We start from the raw sequence: 20686 nt of genomic DNA on the forward strand, positions 1-20686 counted from the left end.
ATCTCGAACGAATCTTGTTGAATCTCACCTTGAATCTTGCCGTCCATTTCCTCCTCGATGTCCGACTTGCCGGTCACTGTCCTCTCGGACCTCTCCGCCGCCGTGAACAATTTCTTCGCCTCGACGTACTCTTCCTCGGGATCCGAGCCGGAGGCGCCGTTTCCCGGCAATCTCTCCACCTCTTCCTTCAGATTGGGATTCGAGGCGCCGTCCGGATGCCTTAGACTCGAGATGTTGCAATCGCCAAGCTTGCCGCAGTACCTTCTTGGGCTGGCTATGTGCGCTACGCTGTTCGGATACCAGTAGGAGGCAGTGGCCGGCCTCGCCATGCTCTGACGACAATTGTCGCAGATCTTCTCCTGGTCAGACTTGCCGGCTATGTACGCCGGCTCGCTGTAGATGCTGCCGTGGTTGCTCGCGTTGTCGTTGAACATCACGTCCGACAGGGACAAGGATTGACACCGCGACGGCGGACGGAAGACGGGGGCGGCTGCAATTTGTCCTGCGTTAATGTCCATACTTAATGTTGTACAGGCCTAAGCCGATTGCGAGAAGGAAGGAGGAAGGATTTTTCACCGAATTCTCTTTCGAGTATTGGACGGAAAAGAAAAGTCGGACGTGGAGAACAACGAGATGGAAAAAGCACACGGAAGAAAAAGAATGGCGAGTGAAACTTTGGCGAGACTTACATGGAGTTTCTCTGACGTTCGCGTTCGACGAGTTCTCCCTTTGATAGGTGACCGAGTTGGAAACGTTGGCCAGCGCCAGTTTGCTTTGGTAGAGCTCGTGGAGCCGGGCCAATTGGTCGAACTTGTGCCTGGTCTCTTGCTCGAGAAAGTCCTCGTGGTCGAAGTACGGCCTGGGCAGGACACCTGCGCCGACCGGAGGTGGATACTGTGGTCTGTACCGCTCCGTGTCCGACATCACCGACATCGAGTCTGCAAATTGATACGTGTTTCTTTCTTTTTTTTTTCCTTCTTATTCCTCAGAGGGAAGGGGGAGGCGTTGCTCGTCGTTGAGAACAAACGATTAGATAAGAAGGGGAAAGGGGAAGGAAGGAGAGCGCGGAGCGTAAGAAGATGAAAAGTATCGAGTAATTACATCGAACCTCTTCTTCGAGCTCCCTTCTTTCTGTCTCTTCTCGATCGTTACACGATCCTCGAGCGTTGGCCATCTCTTTTCTTCTACCCCGCGGTATGATTGTTTTCCATCGAGCGCGCTATTACCAAAGCTCGATGGTGGAAGGATTTAAGGATCGACTCTCTCTCTTTCTGTTTCTCTCCGTCTCTTCGGGCAACGATCTTCGAGGTATTCGAGTACTCTTCGAGCGAAAGGAAGAGAGAAAGGAGAGACGGCGTGCTACGAGGAAAATCGAGGAAAATTCTTGTGGAAAACCAGTGGGTATTATATTTTTCTCGAATAAAATAATATCTCGCGAAATGAAAGTGTACCGAATGTCGATATGGATAATACGAGGTAAAAAAGAAAGGAAAAGAAAAAAGGATATTTTTATTTACTTACCGGTGAACGTGGATACGACGGTAAGATTCTCCTGGCTGAGAATTCTCAAAGGATGCTCTTCCTGGTCGCTCTCGGGCAAAGGATTCTCCCCCATGCACAAGGCAATGTCCTCCTCGGTCACCTGGAGACACGAGTCCTGCATAGGAACGGGCTCCAGATCCTCGACCTCGACGATCTCCAAGATCTCGTCCTCGGAGGACAGCGAATGCCTGGAGGGCAACACGATGTCCTTGTGCGACAAGTTGAGGCTCTCCATCGAGACTTCCCTGCTCACTCCGTTGCTCAGCGGCTCGATCAAGGGCAACGGCGGAGGCACCACGATTTCCTCGTCATCGTCCTCGTCCTCCTGGAGATCCAACTTCCCTTTGTCCACGCTGTCGTCCATCACGGGGCTGGCCGTCAGATCGAGGCCCGAATCCGTGTTCGACTTCACGTTGAGAAGATTCAGCTTGGCGCCCAGTTTCTCCGTAATGTCCTCGATCTCGTTCGCCTTCAAGCCGTCGCTCTCGACCGTGGACAACGAGGTGTCGTCGTCGTCCATGCCCGAGCACGTCTTGAACGTGGTCAACTCCTTGAACTGGGCGGACGACTGGCCCGACACGGACTTGGAGGCCTCGATCCTCGCCGCGGCGTGCCTGCTCTTCTGAATCTGCGACGCCTGATTCTCCACCCATTTCCTGATCATGCTCTTCTTGTGGCTGTCCATGAACCCGTAACCGGAGGAATGTTGCTGGGCGTGCAGCTGCAAGGTGGGCGGCCCGGTCAGTTGCATCGGCCCGTCGATCCACGTCTCCCTCTTGTGGTGAGGATCTTTGAGCATGTGCCTGGCCTCGGCGACCTTCGACTTGGAGATCCTCGGCCCGTCTATCCACTGCTCGTCCGAGCCGCCGCTGGGCGCAGCCACCGGGATCTTGCTGCCGGGCGAGTCGTTCACCTTGGACGAGGGGAGGAGAACCTTGGCCGACGAGCCCTTCCTCGCTGGGCTGGCCTTGGGAGTGGCGGTATGGGCGGGGGACGTCTGCTTCGAGGCCGTCTGCGTCAACGTTTTCACAGCCTTGGTCGACTTGTGAACCGGGCTCCTCTCCTCGGGTATCTTGCAAGGCCTCTCGGCCGCGGATCCCCTCAACACCCTTCCCATCGCGCAGCGATTGTCCCCGGAGTTGAGGCTGGGTATGTAGACGGGGGGATGCTCCCCGTCCGTCGCGTCGTCGGTGCTGGGCCCCACGTAGATCACCGTGTCCGCCGACAGGTCGCTCGAGCTCGGGTCGCACTCGCTGTTCTGCCTGGCCGCCTCCTCCCCCGAGCTCCCCCCGCTGCCCGCCCCCTGCGCCCCCCCGCCCACGAACTTGATCTTCCTCCGCCTCATCCGATGAATTCGGGACGCCAGTTGCACGGTGGTCAACGTCTCCGTGTAGTGTTGAGCGTTCGGGGACACGTGGGCGATCATGGCTGCGTGGCACGTCAACGAGCCGAGGCACTCCTTCAGCAACTGGGTCAGCTTGTGCTCCTTGTACGGGAGGTGCTTCTGCCCGTTGAAGATCGCTAGAAGGATGTTTCCAAGCCCGGACAACGGGATCCCTCCAGAGGACTTGCCGCGGTCCGAATTACCCAAGTCCATCAGGTGCAGTCTGCTTCTCCCTCCGGCAACTGGAAAATAATTAAATTCCATCTCTGTTTTCTTCCATCGAAATCGTTCCATTTCCACGGGATTCCAATTGAATACACGATCTTGGACATTGAGAAACGACACGATGGGGATTGATCTCGGTTTCCGGAAGCCACTCGAGACCGAGAGGAGAGGAGAGGAGCTCCGGCTTACTTTAGCCAGCTCGATGACAAACGTTGTTTACGAGCTGGGACTACGAAGCGGAAGAGGGAGGGAGGGAGGGGAGATCGGTGGGTTGGGTTGCGCTCACCTCCACCCTTGCCCGCGACGCTGTACTGATAAACGTGGAGGGTGTAGAGCATGTGCGCGTCGCCGTCCTCTCGTTGTCGGCCCGCGACCGCCGCGTCCAAATAGAAGGCGGCACGTTCCGCAGTCGGCGCACGAAGCTCGCTGTGCTGCTGCAGCTGCAGGCTACCGAACAGTGGGTCGTCCCTCAAGTACACGGCCGGCGACTGCTCCGAATCTGGGAACAAAGAGCCACGGCAAATCACGTTACACGCGTCCCTTGCCACGCTTGTCACCAGACGCCCGACGATAAATAATAACACGTGTAGGGGTGGTTTCTTCTTTTTCTTTTCGTTTCGTTTCTTCTTTTTTGTCCCCCTTCACGTGAACATACCCTGATCTTAACAAGCTTTCCGCGAGTCGTTAGAGAAATAGGAATTCAAAGAAACCAGGTACGCTGGAATACCGGGTGAATTTTAACGATTTAATTTTTCTTCCGTGTCGAGAAACCGAACGTGTACGGGAAAAGAAATAGCGTCATTTGGTATCTGTCTACGTGTATTTATAAAGAGATCGAATAATTATATTGAATATTAGTTTTAAAATAAAATATCAGGATATCAGGATATATTGAGTTTTTATTTACCTTGCTATTTCTTTCTCCGTGAAAAATGTTTCCAGTAAAAGACGAGTGATTTCAAGAGAGTATGTCGTGATACGTTTCTTTACATTGGTAATTGCGATATATTCGTTTCCTGTTTAAGAATATTCTATCGTGTGGTAAAACAAATTATTATTTCATGAGATTTTTAATTATCTTCTAAATTAACAGTTTTTCTATTTATATAGAAATTTCATGATCCATATTGAGTAAAATCATGAAAAAATGTTACACGTAAAAAGATAAGAAAAGGCAAGTTAAATATGTTAAATTCCAAGAAAAATTTCACGTATTATCTCCACTCGAATTATATATTTTTTTGATACGAAATCATTACATATCGTAAATTCGATAAAAAATTTCGAAAGTTGTTAGAAGTGACGTGAAATTCCTGGAATTTAAGAAATTCTTGCAAGCGACGTCAAATTCTTAGAATTATTCTCGAAATACTTACTTATTTCCACACTTAGCAATTGCCATTTCTCATATTCTGAATCATATTTTCCTTCAACAAGTTTGCTTAAATCTAGAATTTCTTCCGTGCGCTTACCTTGTACAGCTGTTATCCTTTCGTATTATTGAACGTTTCATGGAATCATCTTTCGAAACGCGGGGATATCACGGTACGTTAACTATCGATGGCCAGCTCGCTCGGTATGCGCGCTGAAGTAAGTGAAGTATGGCCAACGAACTACAGGTCTGTGCGCGAATAATCAACGTAATGCGGAGAAACACATCTGTAAATAGTGATCACCGTAAAAGCTCTGTTATCCCGCCTCCTCGAGTCTTGGATATTTTATGCGCCGCCTCCTTCCTCTTATCCTACAGATTTCTCGAAAGATACACTATCCAACACCGTGGACGTCATCCGAGAAATGAAAAATCCCCTCCCGATTTGATTCATCCTCCCCTCCCCCATCCGATAGATCGAGCGAACTCGAGATACTCGGTGCGATGATCTCGACGGCGGAAGATCGACGAGGAATTTATAACACTCCGGAGAAGGGGAGAGAAATTTTACGCTTGTGCGTTTGACAAGGGTTTCGGAAGTTTTCGTAATAACACACGCGCCATCTGATCGGCTCGTAAACCGGGCGTGTTTTATGTACAGCCTCAACGGTGACATATTGCCAACCGTCTTAGAAAACAGCTTTCGATGCGAAACGATGGAGGGAGGGAAGGAAGGAAGGAAGGAAGGTGGACGGAATCGAGAGGCAACGATCGTTATTATGTGTCTATCGATTCTATGGAGATCGTAAAAAGGTCTGACGACCCCTCCACCGCCGCAGGGACAGAATAGTCGACTATCGGTGGGTTAGACAAATTTCGATCGCGATCTCTGTCTATTATAAGTTGAGTTTCGAAAGGAAGGATAAGGAGGGTGTATCGGCTCGCGGCGATAATCTTGAATAACCTCCTCGTCGAATATCCAATTAAGGTTTTACTACCTCGCCAACTCATTTACTGGTGTCGTAAAAAAAAAAAAAAAAAAAAAAGGAAAGAAAAGCGATTCGTAGTAGCTTCTCGTTATCCCGTTCTCGGTATCCAACGGTATATTCCCCTTGTCCATCTACTTTACCTTTTTTCTTTTTACGACCCCTTTCCAACCCTTGCACCCTGGAAATTACGCCAGATTTCTATAAACCGAATTTCCTCCTTCCAGGCGGAGGAAAGGAAAAAAAAAAAAAAAAAAAGAAAAAAATCTTCGGACCGTAAAATTAAAACCGAGAGGACGAGATAAATATTCAAATTTCATAATTTTACGTGCAACTGATCAAAGGAAATCCGGTTTCATTAGAAAAGGGAATAACGAGAAAGCCTAACGAAAGGAAGAACAACGAGGAGGTGGTGCACGCTCGCTCGGACGTATTAATGCGGCAGAGGCGTGGCAATATCCATAAAAGGGACAGGAGAAAGTAATATTGTCGGCATCTGGTCCGCGTGACGGTGGTTCGCAACGACGTAAGAGGGAGAAGGGGGCACGCGTAGCCTTCCACGCCTATATATATATACACGGTGGAAATAAAACGGCGATGCTCCGCGAGGAAACTACACGGCCGAAGGGATGCCGGATAAATCGTTTTTCGACGCGTTTCGAATACCACCTCGAGAGCCTCGACCGATCGAGCCCCCTCCACCCTCGAGGGTGAATCTGTCCGGGGGCAGTGGGAAAAAAATCTGTTTCCACTATTTCGAATGACCAAGGCCGACCCGCACGACTGTTTCTCCCAAATGCCTCGTGCACGCGCGCCTCGTGCAAACCCCGTTACTCCGCTTTTCCGGGTGTGAAAGTTTATTACAGGCCTAGATGGAACCCTCTATCCAGAGGGGTTAAATAGAGCTCGGGGGAGAAGAACTCTAGCGTTTTAAACGCTACTTTTCTATACGATTGTCGTCGAAAAATCAAAGGAAAGCTTTCTTCTTCTTCTTCTTCTTCTTCTTCTTCGTCTTCTTCTTCTTTTTCTTCTTCTTCGTTTTCTTCTTCGTCTTCTTCTTCTTCTTCTTCGTCTTCTTCTTCTTCTTCTTCTTTTTCTCTTTGTATCAATCGATTTTTTTTCATCGATTCATGGATAAATCGAAACATATTCGTCGAAGTATCGAGTAGTTCTCTCGTCTCTGAGAAATGGGGGAGGAACGAAGAACGGGAGGGAAGGAAGAAAATTAACGAATAGCCAGAGATCCGGGTATTAAAGTGGAAAGAGCGGTAGACAGGGACGATGGAAAACGTGGTTTGCGCGGTCGTACACGTTCGCCGAAATAACTGCGCGAGGCGAAGACCACCGGCTCACCGCGTTTTCCTCTTTCCCTCTTTCCCTTGCTCGGTCTCGGTCTCGCGGGGGAGGGAGAGGCGCCGTTTCAGGTAGCGACACGACGACGAGGGAGGGAAGGTCGTAGGTCGCGGAGAGGCCGGATAGAGCCGGAGGGAACGACGGGAAAAGCTCGTAATAAGCGGCTGTGAATATTCGTCTGTCGTGAAAGTCGGTCCCGTCTTGGCCATAACTCGAGGATCCGTAGGGAGACGCGCGCGTTTCCCGTATTTTTCCCGAGCAAAGGGGGAAGGGAGAAGAGAGAAAAGGAAAAAGAGGAAGAGAGAAAGTTTTCTATAAATCATTTCTCACCGTAATAAGCACGGGAATGCTCGTTTAGTCGTTAACTTTTATTTATACGGTCGGGGATAAATTGCCCGCCACTTTTAATTCGAAATCCCTTTAATTTAATACTCGCCGACTTATTGCTTGTCCTCCCCCTCCCCTTTTCGATCCTCTTTCAACGCGATTCTTCAACGCGATCGCGACCGAGCTGTGTCGAAGGAAATTGGGAAGAGGGGGGCTCGAATCGAATTTCTTAATAACGGAACAACGCCCCCTCCCCTCTTCGAGATATTTCCCAGGGCAAACGGACGGAATATCACGTCGCGCGAGATAATAGAGAGAACTCGCACGAGGCTGCAACCTCGTTCTTCGCGCTATCCCCGCGTTCGTAATCCAGGGAATGACCGTTACAATTAACTCGGCGTGTTATTCTTTCATAAGGCCCTCTCACTCTGTTTTCGTTCGCGGTGCTTTCGAATTCCACTATACGATATTTCCTACACGATCTCGTCCCACGGATCCACTTTGGCTTTTATTCCAGCTTTTTCTAATTCCATTTTTCTCCCGCTTCCCGTCTCCCTCCTCCCCCCACCCTCCTCTAACTTAATAAATATCCTCCTCCTATCCTTCTGTCAAGATATAGCTACGCGACGAGCACGTAGCTAGACTCAAAGAAAGCACGAGCATTCGCACCGGATTGGATTACATCCAATCAACTGTTGCGGTACCCGTTGAGTAACAACGGGATATAAAACTCTTTTGGGGAAGCCAACAGACTACTCTACTGTAAGAGTCAAAGGGTATTCTCTTCGCGAACATAAGAAATCGTTGAAAACTGAAACTCTAAATATAATCCACTAATTGAATCCAACTTGAAAAATCCAATCTTCTAATTGGCCAACGGGGCCAATTAAATTTAACATCTCGGCGATCTCTCGATATTCTAAAATTTCTTCCAGGAAGGAAGAGACACCGCGTGTTCACGCATATCGAAAGAAATTGAAGAGGAGATAGAAGGAGGATTAGAGAGTCGATCCGTTACCGCGCCACCGAAAAATTATTACCGGCGTATAAACCAACAGTTTACTTTTTTTCGGAAAGGAGACCTTCTGGAGCGGGGAGACCTCGCCTCATTAAACTTTCAAGTGACGAAGTGAGGAAGGCTGTCGTTAAAGGAACGATCTCCAATTTCTGCAGCGAGGGGCATGGGCCATTGCCCGCGCTACCATTTGCCAAGAAAACGTAAGACGGCCATGCTTTTCTTTAATTGCCAACCGCACGAGATCCTCCTCCCCTCCTCGTAAAAGTTACCCCGTAAGACGATTCGTCCTGGGAAGAGAGAGTCATTTTACGACAAATATTATACCGTTGACAATTGACGATTCCACGAATCTCTCTCTCTCTGTCGACGTGGAAAATTAGGGGACGCGCAAGGGGTGGGGGGATAATCCACGCGGATATCTAATTAACCGACCGAACGAGGTTTTTGAGTAAATCGAGCAAATCGAATCCGTTGGATAAAATGAAAATGAAAACGGGAGAAGAGAAGAGGATCGCGATATTATTTTATCAAATTGTGAAAATTAACTACTGAATAGTTCGTTCGATTGGAAATAAAAATTATCCTCTCGAATGGAAACTATATTTAATCATTCTTAATAAAACTGACGGAACGTCGCAAGTCTTATCAGAGAGAATTACGTTCCCGATTATTCCGATCTGCAACAGGATAATAATAATAATAATCCAATTAATCGGGTCCAATATCCTGTCTGATATCCGTGTAATTGACAAATTATAATTGACAAACGTTGCTTCGATTCATCCCATTTATTTATTAAACGAAAGATCGTCAAGCGAATTCTTGTTATATATATATATATATATATATATACACGCTGACCCGTATATTCGGAATACCTTTCCATCCGAAAATGGTTGATGAGAAATGGAGACGAGATAGAACCGTTTCCGACCGCGGATGCATCATCGGTTACACCCGCGGTTCAATATACTTTCTGCTTCGTGTATCGAAAACGCAAACACGCGGCTTCGAGGTTATTTAACTCGATCGGTTCGGTCGGCCGGCAAACAAATGGATATTAACGAATAATTCGCGCGTGGTGAGCGATCGAAGTATCGATGCATTCGCGAGTACAAAACGAAGGGATGCCTTTTCCCTTTCAACGAGACGATAAAACGCAACTCGATCGAGTGAAGATTCTTCTTCTCGATCTCGATCTTCCACCGAGAAAACGAGAGAGAGAGAGAGAGAGAGAGAGAAGAAGAAAGTAGAAGACGCATCCGTCACGCGTTACGTTAAAAGCAAAGTGACGGTGCAACGCCGCGGCGACGTTCTCTCCATTACTTTTTTGTTACCTTCTCCGCCCTTATCTTAGTTCTTATCCGCTTTACGCGCGAAACGGCGTGCAAGTATAAAACAATAAGCGCGCGAGCGAGTCACGATGGAAATTATTGCGGGACCATACCGCCTCGAAAAATATCCTGGGAAAAGTATTTCTCTCTCTCCTCGCGGAAATGCGCACGGTCGCTTTAAAAGAAGAGCTCGAGGTTACGGAAAGATCGTTTCACGCTCTTTTCGCCGAAAGAGGGAGGGGGAGAGAGTGGTTCGTCGTGAATGAATCGAGAAGATAGAAATCCATCGAAAATGGGGCGGAAGTGAAGGTTGGAGTAAAGTGGAGCGGGGGGGGGGGGTGGAAAGAAACAAAAGTAAATTACCGCAAAGACGAAAGGTATTCCGCTTCTGGTCCTCTGTTCCGCTCTGGGTCCCGTCGAAAACTTTAAATAATTACCGGAACCGGGATTATCGAATTGCCGGGTGGAAAAGCCCAAGTTGGAGGAAAGGTGGTTGGTTGCGCCGGTCGAGGAAAAGGACGGGGGGAAGGTTCGGGTTGGTTTTCGGTGTTTCTCGGCAAACGGCGAGGGAGAGACACAAACGGGAAAGTCTGAAAGGGGAGGAGGGGGAACGTTTCGAACGTTTCTGCAGGCAAGACGCAGACCTCGAGATACGAGTTAATTATTTAATAAGCTGGAAAATTAATTGTATCGCGTCTTAATTAGTTAGCGTTTCGGGGAAAAGCGGAAAGAATCTGTCTCGTTAAGACCCAGAACACGCGCCGAGCAATTCCTTTCGAAAACTGTGGATCCAGAGGCGAAACTTTTGGTCTTTTGCTCGAGGAATGTAGCGTTCGCGCGTACGTGTCCCCTCCCCCCTCCTCCGTTTACTTTTCGAGGAAACTCGTCGAGGAAATTTCGCCCCTTGAAATTTATTCCGTTCTTTGTCGAATTCTCGTTTCGAATGGAAAAAAAAGGGAACGTTAGAGGGAACGTTTCTCGATTCTCGGTGTATTAAAGGAACGTGCCGAAGGAAAGGGGGGAAAAAAAGAAAAAAAGAAAATTAATTGTCGGTTTATATAGTCCGAACCGGTGTACGTGGCAACGTTACCGAAGGAAGCTTGGTTCGACACAGCAGTTTAATAACGCCACGTTCCAAACGTGGCACGCGACTTCTACGTTAATGTCAGCTGCGAAATTTACTACGATTCTAAACCCTTTGAGATTATGACCCCCTCTCGTATTTATCCTCTCCCAAGACACGATCGCGATAACTTCGGCGGTTACATTGTATACGCCGCCAATTGTTTCTTAATGCACCGTACCCGCGCGTGACCTTTTTAATTTTTAAATTCGATCCTCCACCCACGTCCCTATCCCTACGATAACCTCGATAACGGTCAAGTGTGTCTGTGTAGAGAAGACGGCAACGAATCGAATGTAAATCACTGGTACCGAGTTGTAATCGAGTTCCAGGAACAATGAGGAGGAATGGATCGAAACGCACGCTCGTGCGAAGACACTTCTCGTTCTCGATTTTTCGAGGGTCGAAAGGAGACGAGAGAAATGAACCTCGAAGATTAATTTTCAGAGATCGTTTGGAGGAGAGCTCGTTCCTCCTGCTCCCCGATTTCGAGAGTTCCCATAAGTGCACCGCAGCGGACGAGCTTCCACTCCTTCGGTTTCTTATTAGTCCTTCGAGTTGTTCCCCGCAATTCTTCCACGGAGATAAGAAACAAAGAGGAGATGGAGGAGGAGGGAAGACGAAAAGAGAGAGAGAGAGATAGAAGGGAGATAAGAAATAATCTTACCCTTCAATTTTACGGACCAACGAGTGGACGAGGTGGTCCGTGAAGACGAAACCAAACGACGACCAGGACGGTTCTCGTCCCGTTTCCTGCATATTATACTCGGCGGAATCTTTTACGGATGCCGGAACGAGAGAAAGCAAAGCTAAAAAAAAAAAAGGAAGAAGAAGAAGAAGAAGAAATGGAAGGCAACGATTTCATTCTTACAGACGTTCGACCAATGCCTCCTCCTCCTCCTCATCCCCTTGGATGATTATTACGGTCCATTCTTACCGATCGAAAGACACAAAAGTCGATGGGATTAGAGTATCGGGGGTAGTATCGAGCAAATGGAATATGCGATTTTCGGATGTAATTTCTCTCCCATCCTCCTTGTTGTCGACTCCTTATTTCCTGAATGCCGAGGCCGCGTTTAAAACCGTTCTTCCTATTTTTATCGATGCAATTTACCTCGACCATGCTTCCCGGGATGACAGATTCGCTTCGCTTCTTATATTTATATTCTAAAAGGTTTTAATCCCTTTCCTTTCCTTCTTTTTTTTTATTAAAACTTTGCAAAAGAAGGATTTTTTTGGCATTTGCTCGAAAAATATACAATTCCAAAAATATAATTTGTTTTTATATGTAAGAGAATTTTAATGTAAGAGAAAACGAATTCGATAATCGCAATTCGTAACGTAAATCTATTCGATTTTGAAAATCAAGTACGATTTTTCCATCGACGTCGTCAACGTCAGGGACGATTCTCCTCCGCTGTGCGCACTCGCCACGGATTGATCCAAAACGACTCTACTTACTCGCCCGCATTGTTCCAAGCATCGAATTAATCGCGGCGAATTCAATCCTATCTCCAAGGAAACTTTCAACCCCTCCAACCGTTCACCTACACCTTGCGTCTACATCGTGCGTACAGTAGATCCCTAGGACAGTCGTTTTACAGACGCGAGAATCGTGGAAAGGGAAGGTTCCGTTAAAAAGGGGGCCGGGACAAGTGTTTCTTACGACTCAAGTTTCTTCGACACGCCACGATACGGCGATCGAGGAAACGAGAAAACTTGGACCTCGCCTCGCCTGATTGCGTTTTAGAACCGAATCAGATCCTTTTTCAATTCTCTCGCCTTGGAAATTTTTGACGACTCGAATGGTAAATGATATAGACAAGCTATTTGACTTCTTGACGTTTCTTACCGTCACACGTTGGAGCGTGAAACGAGTGTATTTGCTCTCCGCCCTCCATCCTCGTTATCCTTTCAAGATTTGTACAGGATTTGCGGCGTGTAGCGGCAGTTTCACACGATCCGAATCTCGTAGTATTTACTCACCGTTAGCGTGAGCCGCGAGAAGATCCCTGAGCTGCTGTTGACCGGTGGTTAATTCCACGCAACTGACCCTGACACTGAATCTGGCTCCCGTCCTCTGCCTCTGCTCGGATATTCCTCGAAACAGCCAGGCGATCGCGCAGGGGATCGCTCCTAGAGTGTGCCCTGCTTCAGGCGTGCCCAGCATCGTGTGAGACTTTCCTGCGAAAAGATAAAGTAGAGTAAGAGTCGATCATTCCATCTTGGAACCTGATCATTTCTGGGACGAATGGAAAATTGCAACGATTTCGATCGTCGATAATTTTTAAATCGTACAAATGGATCCATTTTTATCCATTGCTGTTCGATACATTCGATAATGCGACATGAAAAATCGAAGAGATCTATTCTGAAATATACCATTTCTGAGATCATCTCGAAGATCATCGATAATTTATTCGATTTATCACCAAAAATCGAAGAGGATCCTTTATCGATTTTTGATACTAAAATGGAAGTACTCGTACTTTATGCGAATGGAAGTCTGAAAATTTTTATTTTCTTGAAAATTCCGCATCGAATTACGTTTTTAACGCTTCGTCAACGTTGTCGATGAGTTATAACTTATAAAAGTTTCTGTGCTTTTCGCGATTTTTATTTTCGTCAAGAATCGAATCACTTCCAAAGAAAAGAATCATCTTTTTCCAGCGAACGTTTGACCGAAAGTCAAGAGACGGAAGCTGCCACCGCGATTAAACGATTCGCGGTGGCACGAACAACGCGATTGATTTCCCTCGCTTTTCGCGACCGCGGGATCGATTCGCACGGTTGCCCTTTGAAAATCCATCGGGTACATATATATATATATATATATATATGTACACGGTGAAAATCTGCAGATCGACGCAACAAATCGGGACGCCTGATTTGTGGCCCCGGCCGACGACAATTAATTTGTTTACTATTTACCGGTTCACGCCGTGGGGAAAACAACGAGCGCACACGCACCATCATAATCACGATGCGTAACGAGGATCTAATTTATACGGCCGACAGATTGGAGCCGATTAATTCGGTTACCATTACAAGTCCGCGATTTTCGATGAAACGAGAATGACGTCCGCTTTATGGGCTCGCTGTTTGTGACCAATTTAAGAAATTGGAAAGAATCAGTCTATTTGTACAAGTATCAATGCGTGTATCACGTTTCAACGTTCAATATTCGATTCTGATCGATTTAACTTTCTTACTTTTTTCGCAATATTCTTTAAAATAACATTCTTCGTACAATCATAAAACTAAAAATTGTTCGATCACGACGTTGTTACCGATATTCGATTCTTTATTATTATATTTCGATATCGATGAGATTCATAGAACCGTTTACCGTGCATCGTTTCGTCTATTTGTGAAAGTGTAGAAAAAGTTTCTCACTTCCTTCCTCCCCAATATTGTTTAAAATAGCATTCTTCCTATAATCATAAAAATTGTTCGATCATGACGTTGCTACCGATATTCGATTCTCCTTTATTATATTTCAATATAATGATGAGATTCATAGAATCGTTTACTGTGCGTCGTTTCATCTATTTGTGAAAGTAGTATGAAAACATTGGTGATTCTATAAAATCGGCATCTCGACCACCAACATGGGGGTGCATCGATTAACTTAACCTTAACCTTTTAATATTCGATTCTGCTCATCTTCCCGAACTTTTCTTCCCTTTTTTTTTTCTTCAGTAGAAAAATGTTGATGATTCTATACGAAAAAATCGGCATCTCGACCACTAACATGGGGGTGCATCGATTAACTTAACCCTAACCTTTTAATATTCGATTCTGCTCATCTTCCCGAACTTTTCTTCCCCCTTTTTTTTTTCTTCAATATCTACAATATCGTTGCCGAAGAATACACCCCGTTAGAATAGCATTCTTCGGGCCGCAAGGGTGAAACTTTGGAATTCAACGCGAAAAGGCGGCGACGTGGCGAGCCGAGAGAAGGATTGCCGATAGGGAAACGAAAAGAGTCTTATTAAAATCATAAAACAATACCGAACGGGGCGAGAGAGTTCGGCCGAAAAAGAAAAAAAAAAGTAGAAGAAGAAGGAGGAGAAAAAGGAAGAAAAGGAAGAGGGCAGGGAGCGAAGGGAGAAAGGAGAAAGTGAGGGACGGGGAGGAAGGAAGTGGAGGGCGGAGGAATTGAAAGCGAAAGGCGTAAGAATTCGAGGGGTGGATTCTCACGTTGGCTGGCTGGAACGGCGAAATAATGGGGAAAGTAGCGGCAGCCGTCGCTGAATCTTAAACGTTATTTAATTGTTTAACGTAAGACGTTGAATTATGTTGTTATTTAATTAGAAATCGGGGAGAAGGGGGATGGGCGGCCCTCGATCCTTTCGCCCTGGCCATTCGTCACTCTCGAATCAACTTTCCGGTCAGATTCAGCGATGTTACCCGGATTAACCCCCTCGATTATCCCCCCTAAAGCAGAGATTACAGCGCCATTTTACAGCGAGTAATACAGTAATACGAATCGATCGTCATATTCCCTTTTTTCCCGACCACGTTCGTGTTGTTGACGAATATAAATCTACGCCAAAGGAAAAAATAGAAAAATTACGGAAAAACTTCCATACTTCCCTATATAGAGAAAAATCTGTAACGCGAAACTCGATTGGAATTCTATTCTCGAGAATTCATTCTCGGAGAAGAGAAACGGTGAACGAATGATAAACTTTATTTTTCGTTCGACTACGAATTTGGTGTTGTTTCGTCCGCTTATGGCGAGATTCGAGAATGTTCGAGAAACGAATCGAACGAAATTATAACGTAATTGGAAATTTCAATGAAAGGAAAGAAAGAAGTTGGCTAGTTAGGTTGATCCGTTTTCGATCAACCCGAATCCTTGACGGGAGGGAAAGGATTTTTCCACCTTTGGCGGAAAGGACGAAGCGAAGCGCGCGGTTGAAAGAATTAGTTAAACCCCGGGCCGAGGTGAATCGGGCCACGCAACCGCGGCAAAAACATAGCGCGAATCATCGTTTCCCGGTATAATTATCGCGAGTATTTGCATGTCAAAGGGGCCGGGCGTTCGCAGACTCGTGGCGTTCTTCGCCGGCTCTCTTCCCGTTTTGTTGGTTAATCTGCTTTCTCGGTGGTTTCTCGCGGTGAAAGGGTTCGACAGCGTGTACCTTAAGGGCTGTGCCTGATGCGGAGTAATTAGCACCGCGTTACAAAGTACAAAAGGGCGTATTGTCTGGCTGTCATACAGGGAGCGCCTCTTCGTCCTTCCCTTTAGAATTTTCCATACGACAAATCGCGTAGCTTTCACGGTGCTCCGCCACCCGTGGTCCTTCCTCTCTCGTTTTTTCTTCTCTCCTTCCTCGCCCATCTATCCTCCCGCATTTCTCGCAACGGGGTTGAGAACGAAACGGAAGAAGAGGATGGACACGAAGAAGAAGAAGAGCGCGTGGCGAAGAAGCGAAATTAGAAGAAGCGTAACTTTAAGACTGTCCACGCGATCCACGCGCATCATCTCACGGACTTTACCTTCCCTCTTCTTTTGTTCGTGCGTTTCACCCTGCCCCCTCTCTCCCCGTGTCAAAGCAGCAGGAAGCGGCAAGGTAAAGAGTTAGGGGAGCTACAAAGAAAAGGAGGAGGAGGAGGAGGGGAAGAGGAGTGACACACAGACGGAAAGAGAAAGGGAGAGAAGGCGCGTTGTCCTAGCGATGATCAAAAGCAGTTTGCTCGCAGACTCGCCTCGAGTATCTTCAACGGAGGCGCGAGGGGATGAAAGTTCGTCCGGCTTCCTTCCACGCCTTTCTTTTCTTCGGCGTTTCTTTATCTTCGCCCTCCTTCCAGACCCTCTTATCTCTCCTCCATCGCTCTTTCCTCTCCTCAGACCCGAACACGCATCTTTCGTCTTATTGATTTTTCCTCGCGGCGGATATCGCTCGATCGAATTTCTTATTCCACGATAACGAACTTCATTCGAGTCCTCATTCGAACGATACGGCCTGAACCAGCTCCTCCTCCTCCTCTCCTTCGAGAGGATATCGTTACGATTGGCGTTTCGAAAAAAAGAGAAAGAAGAAATTCACGAAACACGAATATTCATCTTGCGATGTATATGTAACATGGCGGAGAGGTTTAACAACCGGTCTCCCCGACCGGGCTTCCCATAAATCCGTCAGCGCGGAAGTTATTTCCGCTGAAAGTACAGCGAGACGAGGCGAAGATAATCTCCGGTATGCGTTAAGATTCGAAAGGTGGAAGAGTGGAGGGTGGGCGAGGGAAGGAAAGGGGCGAAAAGTAGAAAGAGAGGGCGAAAGAAAGCTCGTGCCCCAGTAGCATACATTATCTCGTTTCCTTTCGACTCCACCTTTTCGTCCTCCTCCTCCTCCTTCTTCTCTTCTCCTCCCTCCCCTCCCTCCCTCCCTCGTTTTCCCGCCTCGCGGCTCTCGGCCTCTCCTTCTCGTCGACCCGAGAAAACCTTCCTTCCCCTCGGTTTCCTCGCATAATCATGCATTTGCATGCAAACTCGATATCACTACTTAAAATGTAAAACAACTCGCGAGCGCGTCGTCTCGGACGACGACGGTGCTCTTTCCCTTCTTGGAGAGGCGAGCGGCGATGAAAACGGCGAAGCTGGCTGGCTGAGAAAATGGACGCTGCTACTCGTCGGGATACGTGTAAATAAAGAATCCACGCCTCGCCTGTGAATTGCTAATTCCTCGCCCGAGAGATGGAACGAGAACTCGTCGTCGGAGAGTTACGGAAGAGAGATATTGAAAATTCAGTAGATCGGATTTGGTATTCTTTCACGGTGCACGCGTAATTAGAAAAAGGCAAACTTTATCCCACCAAGTTTTTATTAACCTTTTTCGCGCTTACCGCTCCCCTGTATCCGCCTATTACCGAACTTTTATTAGTTTTTTCTCTTTTTTTTTTCTTTCTTTCTTTCTTTTTTTTTTTAATATTATAACGTAACAATCAACTTCGTCGATGGCGCGTCGTGATTTCATCATCGTCCCAAGGATCACAGGGAAATTATGATGAACACAAGAACAATAGTTTTTGAAAAATTTTGATTCCGAACGTAAATAAATTTTTCTTCCTCCTTTTTTTTTGGAATGACTCAAACAGAGAAAAACAGAGTATAATATTTTACGTAATTGTTTGTCCACGTTCTGTCAGGACGAGGGACGAACAATGGCGGTTTGTCCACGAGGACGTCGAACTTTGTCGGAACAATGAACAGAGGGGAAATAAGGCAGCGAGGAAACGTTGTCATCCCTTGGTGATAGGACGATGAAAAATGTTTAACCCGTTTCTTTATCCCGTTCGAGATGCAACATCTCGTACGTCTCGTTAGTTAATCGTTAGAACACTCACCTAATCCCGCGTGGCCGAAGCAGAAGAGGCAGCCGTCCGTTCCGTTGATGACCGCGTGGATCACGTCCGTCAGAGCGCTCGAGCAGATCTCGGTCTGTAAAGAAGAATAAAAAAAAAAGAAAATAGAGAGAGAGAAAACTTTACTAGGGAGAGGGGGAAACGAAATGCGAAAATCTCGAGCGACAATCTCGTCTTAGAGATAATCTAGAGAGATGCTACTCCTCTAAGTTGAGCGTGGCGATAATATTGATATCTAATTTGATCGTCCAAAGAGAGTAGGCCCTCGGGTTAAGTTATTTAACTTAACGACAGCCGAGGCGCTTTGGACCGACGATGGACGCGATTTTAATTGTTCCCTCATCGCGACGAAGGGAGAGGGGGAGGGGGAGAAGACGAGACACCAGCCAGGACTTTCGAGGGTAACGACGAAGCTTAACTTAAAGTACTTAAGAAAGCGTTTGCGGGACGGTTTAATAAACGGGACGAGCGTTGCGTCCTTTGGTACGGAGAGAGAGAGAGAGAGAAAGAGAGAGAGAGAGAGAGAGAGAGAGAGAGAGATTACGAGAGGAGCCGTGCTCCGCTTTGTTTGCTTTTAATATATTCATAGACTGGAAAAGTCTTTTCCAGAAATATAGAAGGACACCGCGGTCGAATTTCACCCCTTTCCTTTCCTTTGTCTTTCGCCAGGCTTGGTTAAGAGATGCATCTACGACGTTGTAATAGATGAATTTTTGGAAAGAGAGAGAGAAAGAGGGGAAGGGTAAAAGAAAGAAAGAAACGGAAGAAGAGAGGATGGATGGAAGAGGGGTGCGAAGGGTCCCTCGTTCCACGAATTTCCTGCGGAAGCGACCGGGAATTTCCTTCGAGGCTGCACTCGATTCGCCCTGACCGATCGATATATAGACATCGACCATTTTCCTCTCTCTCTCTCTTTCTCTCTCTCGCGACGAACGTTTCGCGAGTGTGAGAGAGGGAAACGTAGGGAAGGGGAGCAGGTTGCTCGGGAATATCGGGAGAGGAAGATGAGAACGTGTCGATACCTCGACCAAACAAGATTGAAATCTTCGCGGACGAGAATCGGATGAATCTCGAGGCCCGAGATGGAAAAGGGGGAGATGAAAGCTTGCGGTGAGTTTCGAGGAGTGAAGAAAAAAAGAGAGAGGGAAAAGAGGATAGAGATAGTTTTCCAGGGACACGACTGGAAAAGAAGGAACTGCGCGAAGCGAGCGATTTGGAAACCCTTCGGGCTGCGTTTTTCTCCTTTCCCCCCTCTGCCTTTAAAGGGAACGGAAATAAGGAGTCCGGTACATTCTCCGATACAGTAATTCCAATTTGTCTTTGCCCGAATCTTCGATACGGTGGGATGGATTTGGATTTCGGAAGCGAAACCGATCCACGGATGATTGTCGCGTCCTGGGGGAGAAAAAAAAAGAGAAGCGATGAAAACTCGCGTCGAGAATACCCTCGACGAGATTAAAGGGGGAGGCGGAAGGAGAAAGAGGCGAAGAAGAAGAGATCCGCGGGACAACAAGGACATTCATAATTATAACGGGATCATCCCAGGGGGATGTAACGCAAAGCAAACATATTTCGCGGCTACCTGCACCCTCGAGAGATTCGCCACCGCTCGCTCGCTCGCTCACTCTCTCCCTCTCCCTCTCTCTCTCTTTCCCTCCCCCCTCCGGAACCGACAGCATCACGGTTAATGAAATACGTGACCGAAGCCTCCGTCATAATCTCAAACACTTGATTCCGCGATCCCGCTCGGAATTGAGAGGAACGAAAGGGGTTGGCTCGTCGTTTCACCGCGCGGAAAACATCCCCTCGGCGACCGTTTCTCGTGCCTCGTTTATAATGCGTCGTCGAATTTTAATCTTTTTTTTTCTTTCTTTCTTTTTTTTTTTTCTTCCCTTTCGCCGTTGCTTCAAACGATTCGATTTTTCCGCAAACGTGACGCGGGAGAGGATTTATTGCGCCGGTTTGAGTTTGAAAAACCGGATACGGAGGAAGAAATAGATATATCTCTGGAAGGGAGAGAGTTCAGTGCTTCGATAATTTTCGTACCGTGTGAACCGTTTTCGCGATTTCAGACACACCGTAAAAAAAAAAAGGAAGAAAGAAAGAAAGAAAGGAAAAGGAAGAAAATTACCATAGAGATGTCCCGACCGAGGGAAAAAAAAGAAAAAAAGAGGAGCTTACCGTCTATCCGGGGAACGCTTAAGAAAACGAAGTGAAATTTGTTACCGACAACTTCTCGACAAGAATTTCCTTTTCCTTTCTTCCTTTCTTGAAAGAAGCTTTGCGGAAGAGAGCTCTAGGAACGATTGAAAAAAAGAAGAAGAAATTCAACCGTCTCTATTACCGAACGATGGGGGGGGGAGGAGAGGGATGACTCCGACATTAATTTCGGCGAGTGTAAATTAAAAGGAGAGGCAGAGAAGGAGGGGGATCTCTGCGGTGTGACTTACAAGAGACGTTGCTCGGGTGTCATCGTGGCCTGAGTCGTAGCCGAAGATTCCACTTGCAGGACGCGTTCCGGTAACGCAATATTGCCGCCACTGCGCGGAATACCAATGATACCGACAAGAAAAGGGAGGAGAGAAAGAGAGAGAGTGAGAAGGTTGTCGATGCTCGTGGCCCAAGATAAGCTTCTTGGTCGAGGAACTTGC

The 20686-nt window shown here is 47.1% G+C and overlaps 1 protein-coding gene across 5 annotated transcripts in view; it reads right to left on the reverse strand.

Moving 5' to 3' along the window:
- Nucleotides 1-20686, reverse strand: part of LOC411018 (kinesin 11) — a 246361-nt gene that overhangs the window by 3971 nt on the left and 221704 nt on the right. For 4 of the 5 annotated variants that reach the window (XR_410886.3, XR_410885.3, XM_394491.7 and 1 more), the window contains exons 8-13: nt 18018-18111; nt 12651-12848; nt 3438-3650; nt 1522-3168; nt 690-938; nt 29-490 (exon numbers count right to left, since the gene is read on the reverse strand). Coding sequence is in view for 3 of the 5 variants with exons in the window: in XM_394491.7 (XP_394491.6) it covers nt 29-490; nt 690-938; nt 1522-3168; nt 3438-3650; nt 12651-12848; nt 18018-18111 (2863 nt within the window). In the remaining 2 variants the exon portion in view is untranslated. Of the gene's footprint in view, nt 1-28; nt 503-689; nt 939-1521; nt 3169-3437; nt 3651-12650; nt 12849-18017; nt 18112-20686 lie in introns of those variants that run through there. The other variant, XM_006567261.3, reaches the window with a different exon arrangement.

This window comes from Apis mellifera, linkage group LG4 (assembly GCF_003254395.2).
Source record: "Apis mellifera strain DH4 linkage group LG4, Amel_HAv3.1, whole genome shotgun sequence".
Classification (NCBI taxonomy): domain Eukaryota; kingdom Metazoa; phylum Arthropoda; class Insecta; order Hymenoptera; family Apidae; genus Apis; species Apis mellifera.